We start from the raw sequence: 24,596 nt of genomic DNA on the forward strand, positions 1-24,596 counted from the left end.
AGTTTAGAAAAAGGGCGGGGTAGGAGGGGAGACGATGAAAGTATACATGGCGTTGACTTCAGGACAAAAAAAACTTCACACAGCACACAGTTAAAACTATGGAATTTGCTGCCAACACAGCTGGCTTTTTACACAAATCTAATGGCCGCTCCAGCTTCAGGGACACACCTCTAAATATCAGTTCCTGATGGGCACCTGCAGGAGAGTCGCTGTTGTGCTCAAGCCTTGCTTGCTGGCGTCCTTTGGGGGCACCTGGTTGGCCACTGTGAGAATAGCATGCTGAACTCGACGGGCTCCCTTGGGCCTGGTCCAGCTGCAGGGCTGTTGTGTGGATTCTTTGCCACTGAAGGAAAAGGTTACAACCAATGTCTATAAAGGAGGTGAAAGGCAAGACCCTCTTGGTCTTGCAGAGAGAACTTTTGGTTCATAGAAGCCAGAGGCATTGGCCATATTTCACAGGAAAAAAGACAATGTCATTGAGGCTAGAGCTTTATATATGCCTATTTAATAACCTCCACAGAGTGAAAATCAAAAAGACCACAGTATGAGACGGTAACCCAAATTAGCTCCTTAAAGCAGAATACAAAATAATTTCTGATAAATCCAGTAACATTTTTCCTCTTTTGGATTTCATCTTACAAACCAACGCTATACAGGAGAGCAACTGATTTTTAGCCTCTGAGTGGAGGTGGTTTAAAAAAACCAAAACCAAAAAGGGGTGTTTAACCAAAAGCACTCTCCATTCCCCAGGTCACCGTAAGACAGAGGGCTTCCACATTAAGAAATGGTCGACCTCCAATTCTATATATGAAGAGAATTGTGGGTGGCGGCCTGGGGGGAGCATCTGCCTCATCTGATAGATGAAAAGGGAGAAAGTTCAGGAGCAGCCGGTTTTGATTAATTATGGAGACATTAAGTCAGAGAGAACACTGTAGTTGATAAAGAGCACTGAGAGAGACAGACGGAAGGCCTCCTGACATTCTTCATGGGTAGCGAGGGGAAGTGGGTCTAAGTCCCTGGCCCCAACCCCAATACCAAACATGCCACTCACTTGTCCCCTGAACATCCGCAACAGGGACACCTATCCATTTCCAGCCATTTGCGCACAGACTTCCTGCGATCAACATCGCTGAACAGGCACAGGCTTCTCCACTGTGGATGTCACAAGATCTATGCGACATCCCTCCAAGGCAGGCCCAGGGGGTGGGGGAGGGGAGACAGCCGCCTATCAAATGTTGAGGGTGTGACCCCACTTCCCCACGCATAGGCCCTATGTGTAAAGAACGAAAGAAGAAGAGGGCTCAAGACAACAACCCACTTTCCTCTTGTTGCATGAGGCTTGCTAAAGGCAGCGGCTGGTGGAAAGACAAAGCTTTGGCACTTTGCGGCCCGCAAAAGGCCATGGAGAGATTTTTTTTTAAAAGTCTTGTGTGCTTTAGAAGCCGTTTACAAGAGACGAGGTAAGATGCACAAAAGGTAGGTACCTCCCCTCAAAAGAAGATGCATAGAGACACCGTTCCACCAGGAATCACAAGAGCTCCCCCAACCTGCTGACTCCCCCGCAGGTCCCAGCCATAGGTAGTGCCAGGCACGTCTGCCAAGAGTGCCACCAGAACCAAACAGGTTTTGCAGGACACCCAAAGCTGGGAAAAAAGGGGGTGTTGGCAAGACCTGAATGTGGCCACGCTAGGAGTGAACATCCAACAAGCCAGATTTCCCTCTGGGTCGCCGACGCATTGGGATCCCATCATGTCAGGCAGTTATCTTGGGAGGCCAGGGAGGGTGCCCAAGTGGTTGTGCTGGCTTGGTGAATGCGACAGGCGATGCTTCTCTGTGCGTGTCAGCCTGGCTTGCAGGAAACCGCTGCGGGCAACTGCCAGGAAGTACTTGACAAGGAGATACGGTCAAACTGCGTGAGTGGGAGACACCCACGGGCTGTGCACACCCAGGAAGACAACATGTTTGGAACAGCAGAGGCGCTCAAGCTACTTAATTCTTGCCAGCGCAGCAGCCCTCCGCTCCGTGTTCTGGAATAAGCCCCGGATTAGGTTCTTCACCTCGCTTGGGGAGAACTCCGTTGCGAGAGGCCCTTTGCCATCTGCCCACCTTGAAGACCAAACAAGGAAAAGGGCACAAGTGGTTACTTAAAACAGCTGAAGAAGGGAAGAAGGAAGGGCAGGGAGCACGAGGCCTTTGCCAACCCCTTTCGCCCGTGGCTTTCTGTGGTCAGTGGGCTGGTTGGGCTTTAGACCCCCTACACAGCTTCCTACTCTTTGCATGTTGCAACAGAACCCTGCTCTGCCCCAACCCCAACCCCTGCCCCTTGCTTCCTTCTCCAGAATCTTTGCTTAGAAAAATGCCAAGTTCTTTGAAAAACCCAGATTTTAGAAGAATTAAAACAAGCAAAAAAAGTGCAGTTACAATAGTCAAAATGTGGATTTCTCTGGTGAAAACCCTCCTCTTGATTGGGGGGGGGGGAGGAGCACAGAACTGTCATGGAAGCCCGACTGCATTGTGCCATTGCTTTAGCGTTGGCAACCTCTGGCTCCGGCCATTCCCTTCTTCTCTAGGTGGGCTAACAGGAATAGAAGGAAGGAATCTATGGGACACCCACCGGTCCACTATTTCTTGCAGACTAGCCTGTAGCACCAACATGAGCTCTTTGAAGGCCATCCATTTGGGTACGTAGACTGGGACCTCCTCTTGGAAGGGCACGTTCTGTTTTTCTTCCGGCAGAGGCACAAACACGTGGGGGCCCTCGTCCACCATGGTCTGGCAGAGAGCGTGCAATCTGTCTGCATTCTCAGCAGAAATATCCTGCAACGTGAGCGAGAGGGAGAGGCTGTGGGGATGCGGATTAACAGGCTCTCTGGAAGGACCTTGGCTTGCTCATCCCAGCCCCCTTTCCAGAAACCCGCAAAGCTTCACTCATCGGCCTCTCCACAGATTAGCAACAAAGCTATTCCAAGTAGCAGCGGCAACCTCTCCTCACAAGAGGAGCCAACCGATGCAAGAGGAGAACCTCCCTTGAAGTTTGATGAAGAGCCGGGCCTTCTTTCCGCGGGGCAGCCCTGAACGGGTGCTCAGCTTGCCTCCAGAGGAGGTCTGCTGTTTTGGCCGTAGCCTTGCTGCATCCTCTTGCATCGGTTGGCTCCTCTTGTGAGGAGAGGTTGCTTCTTGCACTTTTCCCACCAGGCCCACAGACGGGGAAAGGCGGAGAGCAAGGAAGAACAAAAAACTCCTGATGGGAAAAACCAACAAAGCCGACTAGCAAAGGGCTTGTTGCAGGTTTGTTTGTTGAAGTGAAACAAAGGGAATAAAGTGTGAATAGAGAGAAGAGAAACGCCTGAGGGAAAACAAAAACCAGAGGAAGTATACTAGGAAGCCAGAAACAAAAGACGGAGGAGAGACGTCTGCCTGGGCTGGCAGGAAAACGGAACTGAGGAGACGCTGAGAGGGACAGGAGGAGGAGCATGCAAATTAACAAGAGAGATTTCCTGCCTGGGCTAGAGGAGACTGATGATACCCAGTGTGAGGCTATGTGGGCAAGTCTGCCAGGAAAAGACCCTTCGCGGTAAGTGACCAGTGTTCCAATCTGCTCACCACTTTGGGCGCCTTGGCCAAAAAGCAATGAAGAAATAAACCAATGTTGATATGAGGAGAGCCTCTCACGTCTTTGTGGCTCCAACTTGCTAAAATGTGGACCGGATCCACAGGAGTTGGGCTGCTCAAACTAAGAGAAGCCCAGCCACCTTGAGAAGCTACCCGTGGCCTGCGCAGTCCTCACCTCCAAGGTGGTGATTCTGCTGATGATCTCGGCGAGGGCTGTGTTCAGCAGAGTCCCCATGGCCCTGCAGTAGATATTCACCGGAAGGACGTCCTGCCAGATCTTGCCAAGCCTCTTCAGCTGGTGCAGGACCTGGAAAGAAACAGCACCCTCTGAACTCAAGACGTGCAGAGACAGAGCAAGGGAATGGCCTCCAGGCTGGCCAGCCAAGATATCTCACAACACGGCTGGAATGGGAGGGAAGGAATGGGGGCACAATACAGTCCAGAAAATTATGCGTGGGGTGAAGAAAGTGCACGGAAACAGTCTTGTGATACCAGGGATTTGGAGCCATCCAACGAAAACGGACCGGCAGCAAATCCGGAGTGTTAGAAAAGAAATCGTTTCTCCACACTCTGCCTAACTAATTTACGGGACTCAATGCCACAAGATGTGGAGGTGGTCAGTGGTAGAGGTGGCTTTGAAAAGGGGAAGGAGCCAAATTCCAGGGGCTGCATCCAATGTTAGTCCTACTCAGAGCAGACACATTAAAATTAATGGACCCCAATTAGTCACGTCCATCAATTTCAATGGGTTTAGTGTGAGCTGGACTAATATTGAATACAACCACAGGTTGCCTAAGTGGAACCTCCAGGTTCAGAGGCAGTATACCACTCAGTACCAGTGACTGGTTCCTGGGAGGGAAGATGACAGCGGAAGAAGGCTGTTGCTTCCAAGTCCTGCTTGGAGGCTTCCTGAGGCATCTGAGGAGCCGAGGTTAGGAGAAGGAGGGGACTAGATGGGGCACACCAGGGCTCCCCTAATCTTCCTTCATTCTGCAAGGCAGTGAATCTGCCTTTTAGATTCACAGTAGATGTGCCAATTGCAAATGACGGGTGCCGCAATGGCCCGTGGCTGTTCCCTGCTGAACTTCACCTTCCACTGACCTGCCGAACAGCTTTGCTTGCCGCTGAATAGTTGTCCTCGTCATCCACGCTGGAGAGGTTCCTTGCGCTTGAGAGTCTCTCCAGGAGCTCACCCTTTTGCACTCGCATCTGGGCCAGGAAACAGTCCGTCCCTGTGGGAAGGCAGAGAAGCAGGGTTACCCTCGAGAAGGAAGTTCAACCCTAGCCTTGGAGTCCCAGGAGCCAAACACCACCAGACAAGCTTCTGACCTACCCACAGATCTACTTCTTGATAAATAGCAAGTCCCAGCAAAGAATCCCAGGAGAATGTTTAGGGGGCCCTAAAGGGAGGGTTCTCTGCACCTGCAGTGAGCCCCACAGAAAAATGATGCAAAGGAAGGTCTGCAGAGGGGCCGTGCTTGTGTGGGTTGGCAAATTTACTATCACCAGTCCTGGGGTCATCTGCAACTCCTTCCACCCTGCTGCTGCTGCCTTCTCCTAGAACGGTCCTCCCCCACCTGGTGCCCTCCAGATGCTGTTGAACTATAATTCCCGTCTTCCTTGAGCACTGCCCTTGCTTGTTGTGGCTGATGGGAGTCTGGAGGGCTTCAGGTTAGGAGAAAGCTGCTCTAGAAAGGAGAGCCAGGAACCTGGACTGCATCACAAACTTCCAATGGCCTAAAGACTCTGCCTCCACCCCACCCCAACACATGTCCCTGTTATAATTGAGTCCTTGTGTGCATCTGAACTGGAAGCTGCTTTGGGAGCCCAGCTAGGCTGGAAAGTGGAGTATAACTATTTCATAAACTAAGACAAACAAGTAAGTCCATTCCAGGCTCACCGAGTTTCCTGAAACCAGGCACCAGGTCAATGAAGGTGGCTGATCCATCGCTCAGGCGGCCCTGGAACTGGTGGCCCAGGGTCAGGAGGTGGTGGGCAATGTACATGCAGTTGTTATGGTGGATGGCAGCCAGCTGGGGAAGTTTCTGAAGGTTCTCTCTAGGCAGGAGAAAGGAAGATGAACAGCAGCTATTCCAAAAGAGCTCCGACGGCAACAAGGCAGTTTTTGATATTCTCGTTGGCATTACAACCACCCAAAGAAAACAAAGCCATCAGCTTCCCATGGCAAGAATGCGGTTCCATCTATGCTCTCTTGATGGGGAAACTATGGGCCTTCCAGATGTTGTTGGACCCCAATTCCCATCATCCCTGACCCTTGGCCATGCCAGCTGCTGGGGTTGCAGGGAGCTGGAGTCCAACAACACCTCGAGGGCCACAGTTCCTCCATCCCTGTGGCGGAAAACTTCTAACAAAGATAGGTGATGATGGTGGGAAGCAGCTCCTTTGGGTTCACGGAGAGCCCTGTTTGGAGTTGGCATCGTATAGCGGTGTGAGCTGCCAGCAGAGGAGTCTGTCAGCTGCATCTCGCTTCATGGCTTCATTGTTTTGTTCACCGCCCAGAGAGCTATTCGCTATGGGCGGTTTAAAAATGAAATAAATGAAATGAAATGGCCTCTGACTAGCTGCTCTCCTGGAACCACACGGACTGAAAAACTGTTGTTGCACAAACAAGTTCCTGACATTTCCAAAGGAGCATTCAAAGAGGCGACATCATTACCTCCCTGAAGTAAAAAAACAAAAACAAAAAAGGAGGAAACTCAGGAAACGGAGACAGCAATGCCCACTTAGGCTATCTTGCATTTAACTGCCTTTATCGCCTCTCCCAACAAGGCGTTCACGCCACTCACTTGTGATACATGGGCACCACATCACAGAACAGATGGAAGATGTTCCGCACTGAGTAGAAGAGTTGGATGCAGCTGGCGGAAAAGAAGAGAAGCAGGCACATTATTTGGGTTGAGTAGCTAAAAGCACCACAGCGACAGCAGCACGAAATGCCTGCGAGACGGGCATTCGCTGGCTGCATGGCAGACCTAGAGTCACGCTCATCCAGCAGGCTGTGGAGAGGGCGACAAATCCTCACTGAGTCTGCATGGGTCTTTCGAAGAGCAGGCCCAGAACAGCATGACCCAAACCAATTTGTAGGGCCAGTCCTGTGCCAACGCAGCACATTAAACTAGAAGTTGTAAACTATAATATACTACAGGACAAGGGCGAGGAACCTCAGGCCCAGAGACCCAATGCGGCCCTCCAAGCCTATTTGGCCCTTGAGTCTCTCTCCCGGCCCCTCGCTCCCACAAGGACACACCCCTCACCAGCTCTGCTCTGCACTCTCTTCAAGTGCTACTGTCTGGCTCAAATGTGTCCTTAGAGCTTGTCTGGATGAAGAAATGTACCCTGCTGTACCAAGGTAAGAGTTGCATCTGTTGCTCCACCCACTTTTGACTCTGGCCCCGCCCACCACTATTGGGCCTACCCTGGAAGGCTGCTCAGGAAGGAATGTGGCCCTTGGTCTGAAAAAGTCTCCCCACCCTGGCTATGACTGGATAAAAACAGATGAATGAATGAATGAACAAAGTGGGACTGGGACGATGCGGGGACCAGCGGGGACAGTGAGCGGCGAAGCTCCATAGTAATGAGGGACCAAGAGAGAAATCGAGGAAGCTGTGCAAATCAAGTACATGGAAATAAAATTATTTATTATGAATATGTGTACAGGGCTCCTCCGTCCAAAGACTTTCAGAGTGGCTTAAGCTTTAAAATATGAACATTGCAAATTAAACACTGTTAGTATCTGCACCAACATTAAAACGCCAGATTGGAGGGCAGGGGAATGTCTTGTGTTGCTAAACCGGGGCCTTTTCTGTGAATAATTCTTGGCCACAATAAGAACTGCTCTCAATTCATCTGCATTTATTGACTGACTGACTGATTGATATCCCACCCTTCCTCCCAGCAGGAGGCATTTTGTCTTGTTGCCTTCACTCTTCTCTCCTTCAAGGGGTTAAAAAAAATCACACTCTTTTTCTCCATTTGGATACTCAAGTCTCTTTCAATAATTTCAGGAGTGCCTCACAGCAGGCAGCTCCAGGCACCATCTTAGCGGAGAGGACAAGACAAATCCCAGAGATGCCAAGTCAGCTCACTCCAAACTTCAGCTGCCAGTGACCTTTTGAGCTTGTTTCCCCCTTCAGCATACCACTGATAAACAAAATGAAACCGAACCACACCAGACCAGAAATGTTTTGGCCGCTAGAGTTTAGCTGAGCCCAGACAATTCCCCTGGAGTCCTCACCACTGATCCGTGCTGGCTGAAGCCTCCTGGAGAGTCTGATAAGCCAACGCCATCAATTTCTGTACAGATTCGCTGATGCGGCAGGCAGGAAATGAAAAGGTATGCCGGCTCAGCTTTTTCTCGTTCTCCAGATTATTTGCCTGTTTGAGAAGGGCTTCGGATGTTTTTTGCACTTTTAATTGGTCACCTGCTCTGGGGTCAGGCAGTTTGGGCGGAGTTACTGAGGAGTCTGGAGTAACCTAGGAGGGAAAAGGAAAGATACAGCAGCTCAGCATGAACAATGGGGGGGGGACACAGGAGCCTCAGCACAAACCTAGGGCCAACTTAGGGCACAAAGGAACCACTTTAGGAAATTCCAGAGGTGTACCAGTGTTAGTATCTTGTAGCAAAATCTAAGAAAGGTGTGGCAGCCCAAAGAGTACTACAAGAAAATTGTTAGCCTTTAGGATGACAGAGGACTCTTGTTTTAAACCAGTTTGACTTTCATGGCTATCTTTGGGGAATTGTAATAATGTATTATTATTATAATAATGATAGCAATGATAGCAATAATGATAGTAATAATAAGCTCCTTTCACCCTCCAAAGAGCTTAGAATGGTATACATGGTTCTTTTCTCCCCTGCCCTCATTTTACCCCCTCACAACCCTGTGAGGTAGGCTGAAAGACAGTGACTGGCCCAGGGTCACCAAGTGAGTGCTTCATGACTCTGTGAGGCTGGAATTTGGAACTTCACTGCCTGGAAGGAAGAACATTGAAAAGCATCTCAGATTTAGGAACGTAAGAAAGCTGCCTTATATCGAATTAAGACAGTTGGTTCCTCTAGCTCAGTCTGGTCTACGCTGACTAGCAGTGCCGGGGTTCAGGTAGGCCGGGAATTGAACCAGGGACTGTCAGCACGCAAAGCAGAAGCTTTTCCCTTCCTAGGGAGGTAAGAATGACCCCCTCTTTGCAGTCCTTCCGCCGACAAGCAAAGACCTTCCTATTCTAACAAGCCTTTGGCATTGAAGGCTAAGGATAGGGCGTGAAGGGTGCTGCATTGCTCATGTCTATTATATCATTTTTAAACTAGTCTGAATTCTTTTAGCTGTATGTGTGTATGGTTTTAATATTGGAAATGGTTTAATCTTATTTTAATGTAGACTTTGTATGTTTTTAATTATATGTGTTTTTTATCTGGAAGCCGCTATGGCTCATCACCTAGCATAAGCATCTCTGAACCTTTCAAAGAAGAACAGAATGCAAAGCCCAATTTGAAAGGAAGGATTATTATGAGGACACAGAAGCGAACCTAGGCATAGTTCGTAGTGCAGTCCTACAGGCTCCAAACATGCAAAACTGATCTACGCAAAGGTACACAACTTGTCTTTTGTACTCTGTCCAAGGATCTTCCATTTCCTGATCTCAGAAAATAAAAAGAATCCCATCCCAGGGCACGGCCTCACTCACACACTTTGAAATGTTTAAGAAGAAAAGAGACTTAATGCTAAAACAACAGTGTGGTAATAACAGAAGATTACGCCGTCCACTTGGGGAAAAACCCTTAAGCATTGGGGAATAGAGCTCAGATACCTTTATGGTGTTGTGTATTTCTGACGTCATCAGGTTTCTTGCTGCCACTATCACGTCCTGGCATTTCTTGTTAGCAAAGTGGCAGTTGACATTGCGGGCGTACGTCAGCAAGTCGGTGGAATCCTCCTTTAGGTACCGCATGTCCTTTAAGGCTTTCTCAAACTCCTCTGTAGCTTTAATAACCTGGGGTGGGGAGAGAAAAGGAAGAAGGAACAGTCTGCCCCACAAGTATTACTGATGGGTGAACGAGGGAGGATTCAGCATTCCTGTCTTGAGCACTTGGGCTTTGAATCCCCATCAAATAAGAAAATAACGAATCATTCTGTTTAGTAGTAGAGTCTGGGAAACTGAATCCTCAGCATCTATCAGGTGCTACAGCAGCTTGCTAATAATTGGTTCAGTGTGCTTCAGCAGTGAAAAATCAAGCATGTTCAGGAAAAGACCAGTTAGTGTGTGTAATTCCAACTTTCACCTTCACCTACCAAGCACATTTTTACAACAGCAATTCAAGGGCCAAGGGAAGAGAGTTTGGGTACCTGTCCCAGAGGCCTTCCTCACCCTTCATCGTCCCTCAGCCCAAGAGACTGCAGCACCCACCTCAATATACTGCCCCAGTTTGCTACTGTTGTTTGGGATCGAATGCACCAAGCAGTCGTGAATGAGGCACTCCGACAACTCCTTCCAGATCATATCGCCCAAAACCTCTGCCAAGATGGGCCTGGAGCTATTCTCCTCCTCCTCTTCAACATGGTGTTCAAGCGGAACATCTGAGGAAACAGTTCTAGTGTTCAGAATGGCAGAATGCTCAATGCCCCGCGGCAACTGTCCCCTGCACCTGGAAATCAGAGGTGCTGCTCCGTTCCATAGCTTTATAAGCCTCTATGGAAAGGCCGGGGAACCTTTGGCCCCCTAAACATCGCTGAACTACAGCTCCCATCATCCCTTACTGCAGGCCACATGAGAGTTGCAGCCCAGCAACACCTGGAAGGCCACAGACTCCGCAGCCAGGCTCTATGGCATCCTCCTCACCAACCAGACCCACTCCTTACTCTCCAGACGTGCCATCTTCCACTACGCCAACTGGCAAGCATCTCCTTACCTAACTGATGTCTGTGGAGAGCCTCAAGCACCAGCGTGATCCTTGCAAACACCTCCACAGGGGACGGGTGGCCAAGGTCAGAGCCCACGGATTCAAACCTCAGCGTGACAGCATCCGGGTGCTTTTCCAGCAAGGGCCGCAATGACGGGTGAGAGATGAGAGGCTTGAGGATGTGCTTCAGCAGCAACTGTCCTGGCACAAGGAAGGGGGGGAGGAGGGGGCTGTCAGCCGCCGGGCTTGAAGAGCAAAGCAGAAGAGGCAGGCAAGCGGCACTTCCTCTTGGGCTGCTGCAACATCCCTTAGCTTCGCTGGTCTGGCTCCATTTAGAGTGAAGGTATTGCAAAGGGGTGTGTGGGGGTGGGGAGTAACTTCTTCTAGAGCAAGCAAGAGGAATTCTAAAATCATGTCCTCAAGGGGAAAGAAAGGCTTGCTGCCAAAATGCAACAGTGCTATGTTTAAGTAAACTATTCCTACAACTCCTTGAATATCTTTGTATCATCTTGTTCTCCGAGACTTTAAATAATAGAATCTCACCGTTGGAAAGGGCCTCTGAGATCATTTAGTCCAACCCATAGCTCAATGCAGGAATTTTGCATTCTACTCCGGCTCTGACAGGAGGCCACCCCCCTCTGCTTTACATACCTTCAGTCGAGGAAGGAGAGCCCACAACCTCCCATGGCTGCCAGTTTCGCAGTCAAACGAAAAAGATTAGGAAGCATCTCGTAGTGTTTAACCCAAATCTGTTTCCCTTACAGTTTCCACCCATTGGTTCTACTTGCCCTCTGGAGCAAGACAGAGCAAGTCTGCTCCGTCTTCTGTGTGGCAGCCCTTCCGAGATTTCAAGATGGCTATCAGGTCTCCTCTTCTCCCAGCTAAACATACCACCCAGTTCTTGTTCCTCCTAAGACTTAGCTTCCAGACCCCCTCACCAACGTGATTGAGCTCTCAGACCCCTTGCAATACCCTGTGTTTTCTCCACCTACTCCCAACAGATGGGCAATGACTTTATCCAGAAGGAAGAAGGAGGATCCCCCCATCTATAACTTACTAGAGCATCACTTTTGCCCAGAAAGTACAGCACCATTCCTGGCTATCTAGGCAAAAGGGAGCAGAGGTATGGAAGGTAAAAGTAACTGAGCTATGCTGCAGCTGGTAGGAGCATTGCCTTAGGAACTGATTAAGAGCAGGCTGCCTCCTATTTTAATCTAGAAAAAAAGCTACGTCCAAGATATCAGAAGACGGGAAACTCTGGTCCAAAGCAAACAGTACACGGTTTCAGAATTCAACCCACTTTCCACAATCAGATACAGAACTACAGCTAAGAGTCTGTCGTTGCAAGTGAAAAATTGCTTACCGAAGTGCTTGAACTTTAAACGCAGCTCACCCAGGATGGCAAATGCCTGCAGCACAGAGGCCACCGTCGGGCCAGTGACCACGTCCTCCTTGGACGGCTCTGTGAACAAACGCAGCTCTGTCTGCATGGCTGACTCCAGGCTGACCATTTCTAAGCAAGAAGTGGCACAGAACACGCCCTCATTACCGCAAACATTCAGCTTCAAAACCCACAGAAGCACCAACACAGAAACAAGGACACTGAGGACAAGTTTTGCACGGCCTGCCTCTCCAGCAATTCATAGACAGTTTCCACAAATGGCTTGCCGTGGCCTGTTCAATAGCAGCCAGTGGGATCCAGATCTATCATCATCATCAACATCCTATGAACATTTAGTTTAGCAAGAGACCATTGCTCAGCAATAGAGCACATACTTTGCATGCAGAAGATCCCAGGTTCAATTCCTGACATATCCAGTGGGGGGAAAAAGAGCAAGGTAGCCAGTGGCGGGATAGACCCCTCCTGGCCCAAGACCCTGCTGCAAATCAGGGCAGACAATACTGAGCTATACTGTATATATTTCTAAAGAATGAATCTTAATAATAGTTGCAAGCTCCAAAATAAATAAAAATAAGGCAGCTTCCCATTTTAGCAGCTCTGATCTCTTGGGACAAACTGTTCTATGAAGCAGGATAAAAATCAATATAAAACTTCAAACAGGGCAGAGAAAACTCATCCTTCCTGAATCCACAGTTGCTTCCTTGTCCCTAATTATACTTTGTCATAATTCTGCTGGAGCTCAGTAACATGTAAAATAGAGCTTGTTCGGAAGTCCGTCCGGCATTGCTGGCTGGACCTTTTCTCATAAATTAATGAAATCCAGTCCTCCCAACAAAAACAGGCTTTTGAGGTTGATCTCTACGTTTCTCCCTGCCCGGGAGAAATTTCATCAGTCAAAAAAAAATGTTCTGACTGATCTATATCTGAATAAGCTTCTTTTGAGGCGGGAGCCCGTCTCAAAAGCAGGCACAAGCAAAGTCACCCTTCCTGGAAGTCCACACAAGCTCTATCTGATTAATGCGATATGTTTATCTTTTCTTCAAAGAGAAAACGGACTAACAGGCAAGCACCCTTCTTTCTATTATTTTTTTTACTTGGTTTAAATTGTTGCAGCAAAAAGAGATTTGTCAAATGAATCAGCTTTAAAGAACTTCTGGGTGAGCTATAACTCTTCTCTGTTATTCACGAAATTAACAGCTTATCTCTGTTTCTATTGCAAAAAGCTGTCCTGGAAGTGCATTCTAAAGATATAAACAGAAGAGGGATTTCTATTCCGAGGAACATTATATTGTCTGGGACTATTCTCTTTTTGGTCTATTTTATTTTGACGAATCTGCTTCTTCACGACGCCACTAACTGTTTTGATGCTGGGAACTAAATTTGTTTTGTGTTCTTGAACATAGAGAGATAAGGCAGGCTGCTCTGTTTATACTGTGATGTCATCAAGCCTGGAATATTAACCCAATTGTTGCTGAAATAAGAAGTGGTTCTTCTTTATTTTTGTTTTGTTTTCGTGGTTTTAAAAATGGCAATCAAGAAAGTGGCTGAGAATCTGGAAGTAATTATGTTTCAGAAAATAATGGATGAGATTGAGATAACGAAACAAACCCTGCGACAGGGCAGTAAGGAGCTGAAAACTGAACTGAGCAAAATGACGCAGGAGCTTAAAGAAATAGGGGATCCTGTGAGAGAGGAGAATGAGAGCAGAGATGAGAAAAGAAAAAATAAAGGGAAGATACAAGCCCTGGAGATTGGAACAAATGTGGAATTGGAAAAAGATCTGGAGTTTATGGATATTAGAAATAAAATCTACTGTTTGGAATTTAACGTTATCTCTGAAGAAATTAATGAAGATATTAGAGATAAAGTTATCAATGGCTTGGATAATCTTCTGGACTGGAATGACGTGATGGAGCTTGATATAGAGAAAATCTATGGAATTAACTGCAGCCATGTGACAATGGAAAAACTCTCAAGAGATGAGCCAGTGCATTTTGTAAAAAAGAAGAACAGAGATATGACTTTACAACAATATTTCAGCAACTTATTCAGAATTGATGGCAAGAAAATATTTGGGATAGAGGAAATTCCCATCAGACTCTTATTATATGACTATGGCTATGACAGCAAGATTATTATGGAATACTGATAATGGAAGATTGGACACTGAAATTACTGGACTTAACAGGACTATTGAAGATGGAAGATGGAATTAATAGGGATAATGGAATAATGGCTATTGAAATTATTGGACTTAACAGATTTGATGAGATGGATTAATCGATATGTTTATTTGGACTATGGTTATGACAATAAGATTATTATTATTATTAACGAGATGGATTAATCGACATGTTTATTTGGTGAAAAATTGATAGGTATATTTCTTAAAGAATTGAAATCTCTCTTTGACTTTTTGTGGAAAGAATAAAGTAATGTTTATGAGATTTGATGATTAATTAAGATAACTACTGGAGGAAAGTGATTTTATAATATAATTTAAGAGACAGGATTGTTATATATTGTAGACCTACAACTGATTTGATCTGCGACAAATGGGAAGTCAACATTTTATTTTTTTGTTTAATCATTTTTGTTTTGTTTTGTTTTTTGTCTTTGAATGTTTTATGATTTTGTTTTGTATGATTTATGAAAATTTGAATAAAAATTATTGTAAAAAAAAAAAAAAGTAACATGTAAAATAGAGTGCCAGGGGACGAAAACGCTGCAAGATGTAACCTACAGAGCATGCCTGAGCTGCTTTAAACATGCGGCCCCGAGAGCGGTCTCTCAGCATTCAGGAAAAGGCAGACAGGATGGGAGGCTTTGAGAGAGGATTCAGCAGAAAGTGAGGGGGAAAATCCCACAAGCTTCAGAGATTTTCCGTAACATTTGAGCTGACCTGTGCAATTTTGATCACCAAACTGAACATAACTGATCTGTAATGCAACGTGGCCTGCCAGATCCTTGACAAACCTCACCCCTGTTTTTGTAGTCACAGGCCAGCAGAGAGAAGCTTATCAATCCTCCCTCAAATTCCAGACACTTCAAGATTTGATGCTGATTCCTACAAACTTCAGCCTCGGAGCTGAAAATAAATTTCTAAACTCTTCCAAGTGTATCAAAACATGTGCAAGAATATAAACGTTAAAACTCAGACAATAAAATGGGCATTGCTAACCACATTCTACACACACTGATTGCTTCTAAAAAATTGCTAACAGACAGTGGTGTGCATCTACCCAGGGACAAAAGGAGCCACTATTAGTTTCTATAGCACTTCCAGCACACATGAAATACTTTTTATCTCTTTCTTGCTTTTCAACAGTCCCATGGGGTAGGTCACCACTAGTCCCATTGCCCACACCAGACAGGGATCGATGGCTGAGAAAAAGCAACACAGCCATGAACAAGTCTACAGCAAAGCAGGAATAGGATTCCTGTACCACACTCAGAACCTTCAGCCACAATAACTCCACAGAACCACATTTATTCCCTATTTGTTGTTGTTGTGTGCCTTCAAGTCGATTACAACTTATGGCAACCCTATGAATCAGTGACCTCTAAGAGCATCTGTCATGAACCACCCACTTCAGATCTTGTAAGTTCAGGTCTGTGGCTTCCTTGATGGAATCAATCCATCTCTTGTTTGGCCTTCCTCTTTTTCTACTCCCTTCTGCTTTTCCCAGCATGTTTGTCTTTTCTAGTGAATCATGTCTTCTCAAGATGTGTCCAAAGCATGATAACCTCAGTTTCATCATTTTAGCTTCTAGTGACAGTTCTGGTCTAACACCCAATTACTGTATATTCCGGCGTATAAGACGACTGGGCGTATAAGACGACCCCCAACTTTTGAGAAGATTTTCCTGGGTTAAAAAGTCGTCTTATACGCCGGAATATACAGTACTAATACACTACTGGATCACAACCTGATTTAAAGGAAGTGTGGGCGCGCGTGTGTTGTGATGGTCTGAGAGGGAACGCGCCTTGTCAGACAGAGTGGAAGAAATCTGCCAGCTTAAGGAGGGCACAGCGCCCGTGCTGTCTTGGAGGGAGAGGGCCTTCTCCGCGCTCATCCCTCTCCTCCCGCCTCCTTGCCTCAGGCCGGCGGGTGCGCGCTTGCACTGGGCTCGTCCTTGTCAAAATAGGGAGGCGATAGACGCGGGAGCGTGCGCGCTTGCCTTGCCTGAGCGAGCCCTTCTCTACAAGCTTGCCGGACCTGGGGAGGACAGCGAACGACTCCCCCCCCCGAGGAGACAGAGGTGCGCTCCCTACGGCACCCCGCCCTGCTGTCGGAGGCTGCAGCTACCTGTGAGTCTTTGTATTGGGGGCGATAGTATTGGGGGCGCTTGGTAGCAACAGGGTTGCCTTCGCGTGAGGTGGGGTGACTGTCACCCCCCAGCTCGAGGCCAGCACCCAGCCAGCCGGCTTGCTTGCATACGGCGGGGATGCGGCCGCGGCCGTTTTTGAGCTCCACCCACCATATGCGGCGACCGCAGATTCTCCAGTCCGGCTCGGAAGTTTCAGCACCCGCCCTATAAGACGACACCCGGCGTATAAGACGACCCCCGACTTTTGAGAAGATTTTCCTGGGTTAAAAAGTTGTCTTATACGCCGGAATATACGGTATTTGTCTTTTTCGCAGTCCATGGTATCCGCAAAGCTCTCCTCCAACACCACATTTCAAATGAGTTGATTTTTCTCTTATCCCTTTTTCACTGTCCAATTAGTATTTGCTAGACTGTGACCATCACTCCAACTTCTAATGAGATTAGGCCGCAGCAACACAGGAAACAGCCTGCTACCAAGTCAGACTATCTGTCCATTCAGCCTGATACAGTTTACCATCACTTGCTCCATCACCTTTAAAAAAAACACTGGAGATGCCATGGATTGATCCTGGGACTTTCCACACACACAACGTGCTCCACCACTGAGCTACACTCCCCTTCCCCAGAGGCCAGCCAGCATCAAACTGTTCCTTGCTCACCCCCCCAAACTACAGACACTCACAAACACTCAACCTACAAGTCCCCAAACCTTTAGATTGAGGAAGTTTCCACACAGCCATTTGCTGCCACTCCTGACCCAAGAGGTAGAGGATGTTTTGGGTCTGCATGGTGAGCTCCCTGCTGAGTGCCTTCAGGATCTTCAACTCAAAGCCTTGGCGCGACTCCATCGTTTTCAGATTCCTCCGGGCCTGAGAGAAAGCAGGAGAAGTACAAAGAGTAAGAAGCGGCAGACATGGAAGCCAATCACGTCGATCCTCAAAGGGTCATAGATAGCAGCCCACAAAGGACAGAGGTGGCCACCACACCCACACTGGTCCCTAAAGCCCCTGGAGTTACCTTGTTCAGGTGGCATGCTGCTGACACATACTTCTTCTGTGGCAACAAGGCATTGAACTGTTTGAGAGCGGTATCAAACTATAACATAAGAAGGAACCATAACTATGAAGAACGAGGTTTGAAAAAGCATACTGAAATAGATTGACGAGACAACCAAGGAAGACAAAGGCTCCCCCTCACCTCCTGCAGCTGTTTCAGCACGCTCAGAACTAGCGTGTCTCTCTCCAGCTGTTGTTTCAGCTCAGCAAATTCTGCAATGGCCACGTTAAGGTCATGCTGAACCTGGAGAAGAGGCACAAAACCCAATGATTTGCAGAATGATGGGATGCAAAGACTATTTTTCTGGGGTTTTTTATTACATGTCATATCTACTTTTTGGAGGGCTGACCACAGAAAGTATACTCCTCAGGCCCATAAACGCTTTCAGGCATCTAGGGATTTCTGGCTACTATTTAAGAAGGAAAGGCCTTGCACTGTGATGTTCTGAAATCAAGACTGCAAATAATCCAACTGCCGTATATTCTGGTGTATAAGATGACTGGGCGTATAAGACGACCCCCAACTTTTCCAGTTAAAATATAGAGTTTGGGATATACTCGCCGTATAAGACTACCCCTGCTTATGACATGCAAGCGATGTACCTTACTGGCGATTGGCTGGTTGTTGTATACAAAGCAGGGGATTTGAACCCCAGCCTTCCAGGTCTTAATCCAATTCTCTAACCACTATACCCCACTAGCATAAAATAAAACTCGGCATACATCCTAACCGCTACACCGCGCCACATAAAATGAAACAAAACCTAGCTAGGGGACAGGGTGGTACAGAGCGAAACAAGTGCCAGGGATGAGTTGGGTGTTTTTAAGCTCCACACCCTAAAAATGAGATTATGACATCAGCCTGTGCTGGCACCTTTTAACTTTGGAATAGTCTACTGCACAAAACACTAGTCCCTATGATTGCCATTGCTTCTTTTTAGCCTGCATCGCAGCCTCCCCTGCCCTGGTGCCCACCAGATGTTTCGGACTACAACTCCCAACTGTGCTGGCTGGGAGTGGTCGTGCAAAACATCTAGAGGGCCCTGGGTTGGCAGAGGGTGCTGTGCCCCAAACATTTCCATTTCCAGGCCGATTCTAACAGAACCACCACACTGCAAATTCAAACAGCTTAGCTTCAGAAAAAGCATACAGAATTGCCATGACTTTGCCCACATGCCCTGCATTTAAACACACACAGATGCAGCTTCCCCTGCCGCCTTCCAAGGTCTTAGCGATCAAGTTAGCTTGGACAGACCTAGCTGCAACAATTCTCTTTTCACAAACAAGGGGGGGGGGAAAGACAAAAATAAATAACCAAGCCCAAAACACACACACAGGGGACAGAATAAGAATTGCTAACTTATTTCGGGGAGCTGCGGTGCATTCAATTTGCAAAAAAATGTATCTATAGTGGGTGGCAAAGATTTGGTGTAGGCCTCAAGAGGAGACGGGCACTTCCTGGATCTAACAGAGAGGGGGAAGGAAAGAAGAAATTGAGCCAGGGAGAATGCACACTTGGGGGAAGGTGGACTTAAAATATTCCACAGGGATGCAACGTATTTTGGGAAGGCAAGCAGAAGCATCTCCCACTAAAACTAATAATAAAGAAGAGCTATCATGCACAAACATGGCTTTCAGGCACTGATGGGCGGTGGGGACACCATCCACAATCTTAGCTGAACAGGGCTAAACAAACAGAACATTGTCCCAACCACAATGGCCCAACCACCAGCAAAAACCAGAGAGATGACCCCTCCCCAGCTAGCAACAGTGTTGGACATTCAGGGGGCGGAGGGAGAAAAAGATACATCATACCTCCTATCTCCCCCTTTTTTTGGCTAAACATTTGTAGTCAGCTGCAAAGAACTCTTCCATTTCTCAAAACACCAAAGGCCTTTAACAAAAAGCTGCTTCCGCATCCCAGAGAAACAACACAAGCTGGGAAGAAGGGGGGAGGTCGGGGTTCTCCCCCCAAAAAACCCCTAAGTTAAAAAAAAACTTTATCCAACCACAATCTTTTTCATATATATTTTTAAAAGATTTTTTTAAAAGGAAGAGAAAACAAAAGGGGGGGCTTATAGATTTGAGGGGAGGGGAGAAGACCTGGAAAGGGCCCCCACCCTCTATAGAATAGGATTTCTGAGAAACAGCATCAAAAAGGAGGGAAGGGAATGATCATTACTCTAATTTTCCAAGAAGAAAATGAACACCAGTGTTGTTTCTGCAGCAATGAATCAGATCCGTGGGGAAGGGGGGGCTGTGAATTTACACTGCCCCCCCAAATCTCCTTATAAAAATTACCGTAGTCGGGGGCGGGGAATGCACAGCTCAAGGAACACACCCGGCCTCAAAGTAAGTTTAGCTATTAAAAGCAGCTTGCCCAGAGCTTCACGGCCACGATCCCACACACCTTTACTTGGAAGTAACCGCCCTTGAACATAGCGGGGTTTCCTTCCAAGTAGGCTGCAAAATCCTAAGCGTCTGGGGCGGAGGATCCCCCTTACCTCCGAGTAAACGTGCAGAGGGCTGGGCTGCTAACGGGATGAGTCGATGCGAAAAGCTCACCTTGGCAGGCGAGGGGGGGGGCTTCTTTACTTCCGAATAAAGGCGATTCCTGCCGGGCTTTGCTTGGGAGTGAAGAAGCCCCCGGGGGGCTTACTTTAGAGTAACGATGCAGCGGAACTGGGCGGCGCAAACTCTTTCGAGCATGAATTTCCTTGGGGAAAAAACGCCTAAGCGCTCCATGCAATCAAAAGCAGGACTGGACCCAACCTTGGCCACAAAGTAGGCCTGCTGAAATCAACAGGCACGGCCGGGCTCCGTTAGTTTCAGTGGGTCTCCTCTGGAGTAGAACTTTCCTGGAGGCCAGCCCGCAGCCGATCACACATTTCCCAACTCTAATTCGAGGGAGACCGCGTCACCCCAGCCATGCCTACTCGGAAGTAAGTCCTCTTGACTTTCACGGGGCTTACTCCCAGGTAAGCGGGGTCACGAGCGCCGCTCCAGTCAGGCTCAGAAGAGACAAACATTCACACACCCCATTTGAAACCGATGGGCTCAAGTCTACTCTAAAAGTAACTTGAATTGTTGGATAACCCCCATAAGCATTTTCCCGTTAAAGGAAAGAAAAGAGACCGATCCAACTTAATATTTTGCTCACCCGATGAAGGAGAGAAAGAGAAGATGGGGAGGGGGAAGGACGGAGGGGAAAAGGAAGGTCACCCCCCACTCACCCTCTCCGACCCCAAATGGCTTAAAAGAAACGTGCCTGGCGCAGACCCGTTGAAATTAACAAGTCTAGTCAGTTTCACCAGAGGAAGCAGAATTGCTCCGGACTGGCCTGCTTTGGCTAATCTTTTCCTGAACCCAAAACGGCGTTGGAAGAAGGAAGGATTGGACAGGAGGGGGACGCTGAAGGAAGGAAAGTGGGGGGGGGGGAAGAGAGAGACTTGTTGCAAGGAGGAGAGAGCTCTAGTTCCTTACACTCACGTTTGGCAGGAAGTCAAATGGATATATAATATATATATTCCCCTTTCTTTCTCCGGCGCCCGGTTTAATTGATTTTTTTTGCAGGGGGGGGAGGGATGAGGGAGGGTCTCTTCTGCGGCTTCCCACGCAGCAGCGGCGCTGCAATGGCACCTGAAACGCAGCACCTCCGCCGCCTGCCCTCCGCGTAGCCCCGTCGAGAGGACCCAGGAGATCGGGGCTCCAATACCCCCTGCCGCTTTGCCAGGAGGCTCACCGGGGACCCTAAGGCGGGCCCTCCCTGCGGCCGCTGGATCACGCCCTTTGCCCAGCACCTGCCCTCCTCCCCGGGGCCAAGCAGACTTGGGCGCAGAAGGGCTTCCTTGGATCCAGCAGCGACCTCCAGCCATCTCGCCCGCCCCCGAGCTCCAGTCCCCACATGCCGGGCCTGACGCAGCTGCGCTCGCTCGGCGGAGGCCCGAACAAGGAGCTCCGGCAACTTCTTCCCTGCCACTCGGCAAGCCGGGGGCAGTAGGGAGCCAAGCGGCCGGGCTCCCTCGGGGCAGCCTTCGGGTATATGCAGGGAGGGGATGGAGGCGCCCCTTCCCCTCTAAGCCGTGACCATTGGCCGCTACTGCAGCTTTGTTGTGTCTCGGAAATGCTCCCCCCGGCCCCTCTGATTCAGCCCCGCCGTCCGTCCTCCCGCCCACGTCATCCCGGCCTGGCCTCTGACTTTGGAGAGGATTTTCCGGGGTTAAAAAGTCATCTTATACGCCAGAATATACGGTACTTTCCAATTATTTTTGAATCTCATGATTTTACAAGAGGGTGGTCCTCCCCCCCCCCCCCAATATCTGGGTTAGCGATATCAAACTTCCTAGTTGTTCCAGCTGGCTAAAGTCATGTGGACAAAGGCCCATAATTTTGCTTTGCATTATCACCTCATTCTCTATCCTGGACTTCAGCTGGTCGATGTTGCCAGATAGCTCCTCCACTTGGGACTCCAAATCCTTGGTACTCTGCATGCTGGGCAGAAACTCTACATACCTTTTGTTGATCATGCTGCAAACTTCATCCTAGAAGGGCAGAAAGGCAAATCACCACAAAGCTACATCCCATCATAGAGCAGCACAAGACCACACTGGTCATGCAACCCAGTTAGTTGATCAAAAGCAGGATTCTCTACTTTCCAGTCCTTCAGAGATTAATGCAAGCAACCCAATTTACCACAAGCAGATAAAAGGCATGTCTGAGGACACAAGGTGAAGAACTAGATGACTAAGGCTGCAATCCAATACACACTTACCTGGGAGTAAGTCCTATTGAACCCAATGCAGCTTACTTCTGAGTAGACATTAATTTATTTAATTTATATCCTGTCCTTCCTCTCATAAGGAGCACAGGGCAGCGAACAAAGACACAAAAAGCACTTTAAAACATCTTAAAAACAAAAGTCTTTAAAAAATATTAAAGCAAAATATATGGCCTGTTGAAAGAGGAAAGTCTTCAATAGACACTGAAAAGATAGCAGAGATGACACCCTTAATATTAAAGGGGAGAGAATTCCAAAGTGTTGATGCCACAATACTAAAGGTCCGCTTCCTATGTTGTGCGGAGAAGACCTCCTGATAACAGAGTATCTGCATGAGACCCTCCCCTGCAGAGTGCAGTGATCGACTGGATATATAAGGGGTAAGACAGTCTTTCAGGTGGTATCCTGGTCCCAAGCGGTATAGGGCTTTGTACAACAACGCCAGCACCATGAACTTAACCCAGTAGCTAATAGGCAGGCAGTGCAATTCATTCAGCAGCTGGGTGACATGCTGGCAATACCCTGCCGCAGTGAGAAGTCTTGCCGCTGCATTTTGCACCAGCTGCAACTTCCAGACCAACCTCAAGTGAATCCCACACAGGACGCATTACAGTAATCCAGCCTGGAGGTTACCAGTGCATGAACAACCGTGGCCAGGCTATCCAGGTCCAGAAATGTATTGGATTAAAGCCTAACTATATAGGGAAGGGTCACAGCCGGTAGTAAAGCATCTGATTTGCATGCCAAAGATCCCAGACTCAGCCCCTGAAGCATCTCCAGGTAGGGCTGGGAGATCCTCCTGTATGAAACCCTAGAGAGCTGCTGCCAGTCAGTACAAACAGTATGAAGTGAGATGGGTCAACGGTCTCAGTCCATATAAGGCAGCTTCCTATCTTCCTGATCTATTACAAATGGCTTTAAAGCCCTTTATCGAACAAGCAAGCAAGCACTGCACACGCCAGGACTGAGCCCTGAATAAACTCCCTTTCCCACCTGCCACCCCGCATTCTGCACGAGTTCAGAAACACTCTGGCTTCCCTCTATTAATGGGTACGTGAAAGCTTCGAGGGGGCGGCGCCCGTTTAAGCCCCTCCCCCTTTGTGCCCAAGGACACGCCTCTTAAGAGACTGGCTCCCACGGCGGCCCCTCCCCCTCTTCTCCACTTCCCCGCACCTTGAGCTCCTCCACCCGGCCAGAGAGGTGGGAGATGCGGCCGCTGAGGCCCTCCTTCTGCAGGCGGCCCGAGCAGGCCAGCACAGCTTCTACCAGCGAGGAACTCCGCGGCACCGCCGCCATCCCTTCAGCCTTCGCCGCCATCCCTTCAGCCTTCGCCGCCATGACCAGGGCCGTCTCCCCGTCAGCCGCCTTAGCCGCGTGCGCAAGGCATCACGGGAATGGGAAGGCGCGTCAGCCGTTCCCGCCGGGCAAGTCCTGAAACTTCCGTTCCCAGACTGCACTGCGGCCTCCTTGGAGGTCCGCCCATAGTTAGAAAATGTAGAGCGGCACACACAACCCTCGTCGCAATCCATATGAGTACTTCCGGTTGTCCTTGAAACGGTATTTTTGGTCCTGCAGATCTTTCCGAACTACAGTTCCCATCAGCCCTTGCAGTTCAGCAAACGTTTAATGGGCCCAACGTTCCCCCAGCTGTGACCCACACCACGCGGGCATCAAGGTGCCTCTACTCCCCCAGTGAGGTATTAAGGAAGGATTCTAGTGTACGTTTGTGCCCACTCACAGAATCTCTCAAAATGGCCAAAAATAGGGTCGGTGTTTGTCAGGAGCAGAGCCACGAAAATAGGTCTCTGCCTGCTAAATGGGGGGCGGGGGCAGTGGGGGGCATTTCGTCCGGCCAAATAGGGTGGGAAGGAGTCGGGGCGGGCCTGGGGTGCCACTGGGCGTGAGTGGGAGGGGGCTTCTCCTGCGCTGCGCCTGGGCTTCCGTTTCCCTAGGCCGCCCTTCCCCAATTCCTTCTCTCCTCCGCCTCGTTATTGATCGGCCCTTCGTCCCAAAGCGAGTCACAACATTTCAAAATACAGCATTAGGAACTGTTAAAAACAAATTACAATCACAAGGATAGGGTGGGTCCTGAAAACACAGATCTCAGATATCTGAGGGCGGAGTAAAGAGGGCTCTCCAGGGCTGGGCCCACAGTAACGAAGCAGGGACCCCAGAGGAAGAAAGGTGGCGGAGAGAGACAACCGCTACAGCCAGGCTCAGAGCGTTTCTTTGGGATCACACGGCAAAGTACAATTAGCATTTAAGGGCATTTATTGTGGACAGTGGTTTCGGGTTTGTTTGTTTTTTGAAGGAGTACCCCCTATAAACCAGAGATATAGGTAACGCCAAGGAATGTGTTCTGAAACAGTAGGAAGGAGGCACTGTGCACCCCCATCCTAAATGACACCCGAGATGTGTTGGCTGCCATGCTAAATCCTGCACAGCTACGTACAACGGACAGCCTGACCTGGAGAGGAGACTGAAGGAGTCTCAAATTTCGTGA

The 24,596-nt window shown here is 48.6% G+C and overlaps 1 protein-coding gene across 2 annotated transcripts; it reads right to left on the reverse strand.

The window, feature by feature from the left end:
- Positions 1-489: 489 nt before the first annotated feature.
- ZW10 (zw10 kinetochore protein) lies at positions 490-23,560 on the reverse strand. 2 transcript variants are annotated; one of them, XM_061592749.1, is made up of 16 exons: positions 23,267-23,560; positions 21,723-21,857; positions 17,459-17,560; positions 17,279-17,356; positions 16,971-17,130; positions 11,892-11,990; positions 10,538-10,729; positions 10,036-10,205; positions 9,439-9,621; positions 7,868-8,106; positions 6,420-6,491; positions 5,513-5,670; positions 4,714-4,844; positions 3,788-3,919; positions 2,615-2,817; positions 490-2,106 (listed from the first exon to the last, which is right to left on the reverse strand). In XM_061592749.1, the coding sequence occupies exons 1-16, from the start codon at positions 23,429-23,431 to the stop codon at positions 1,986-1,988; spliced, it is 2,340 nt and encodes a 779-aa protein (XP_061448733.1). In that variant the 5' UTR covers positions 23,432-23,560; the 3' UTR covers positions 490-1,985. The 2 variants fall into 2 exon arrangements, with proteins under 2 accessions (XP_061448733.1, XP_061448732.1); XM_061592748.1 differs by having other exon boundaries at positions 11,892-12,041.
- Positions 23,561-24,596: the final 1,036 nt, after the last annotated feature.

Source organism: Rhineura floridana, chromosome 12 (genome assembly GCF_030035675.1).
Source record: "Rhineura floridana isolate rRhiFlo1 chromosome 12, rRhiFlo1.hap2, whole genome shotgun sequence".
Classification (NCBI taxonomy): Eukaryota; Metazoa; Chordata; class Lepidosauria; order Squamata; family Rhineuridae; genus Rhineura; species Rhineura floridana.

Coding starts and splice junctions, on each gene's coding strand:
- ZW10 (XM_061592748.1), bottom strand. CDS start 23,431: ATGGCGGCGAAGGCTGAAGGGATGGCGGCGAAGGCTGAAGGGATGGCG. Junction 6,492..7,867: donor TCAGCCAGCACGGATCAGTG/GTGAGGACTCCA, acceptor CTTTTCCGCCAG/CTGCATCCAACTCTTCTACT. Junction 2,818..3,787: donor GCAGAATCACCACCTTGGAG/GTGAGGACTGCG, acceptor CTCACGTTGCAG/GATATTTCTGCTGAGAATGC.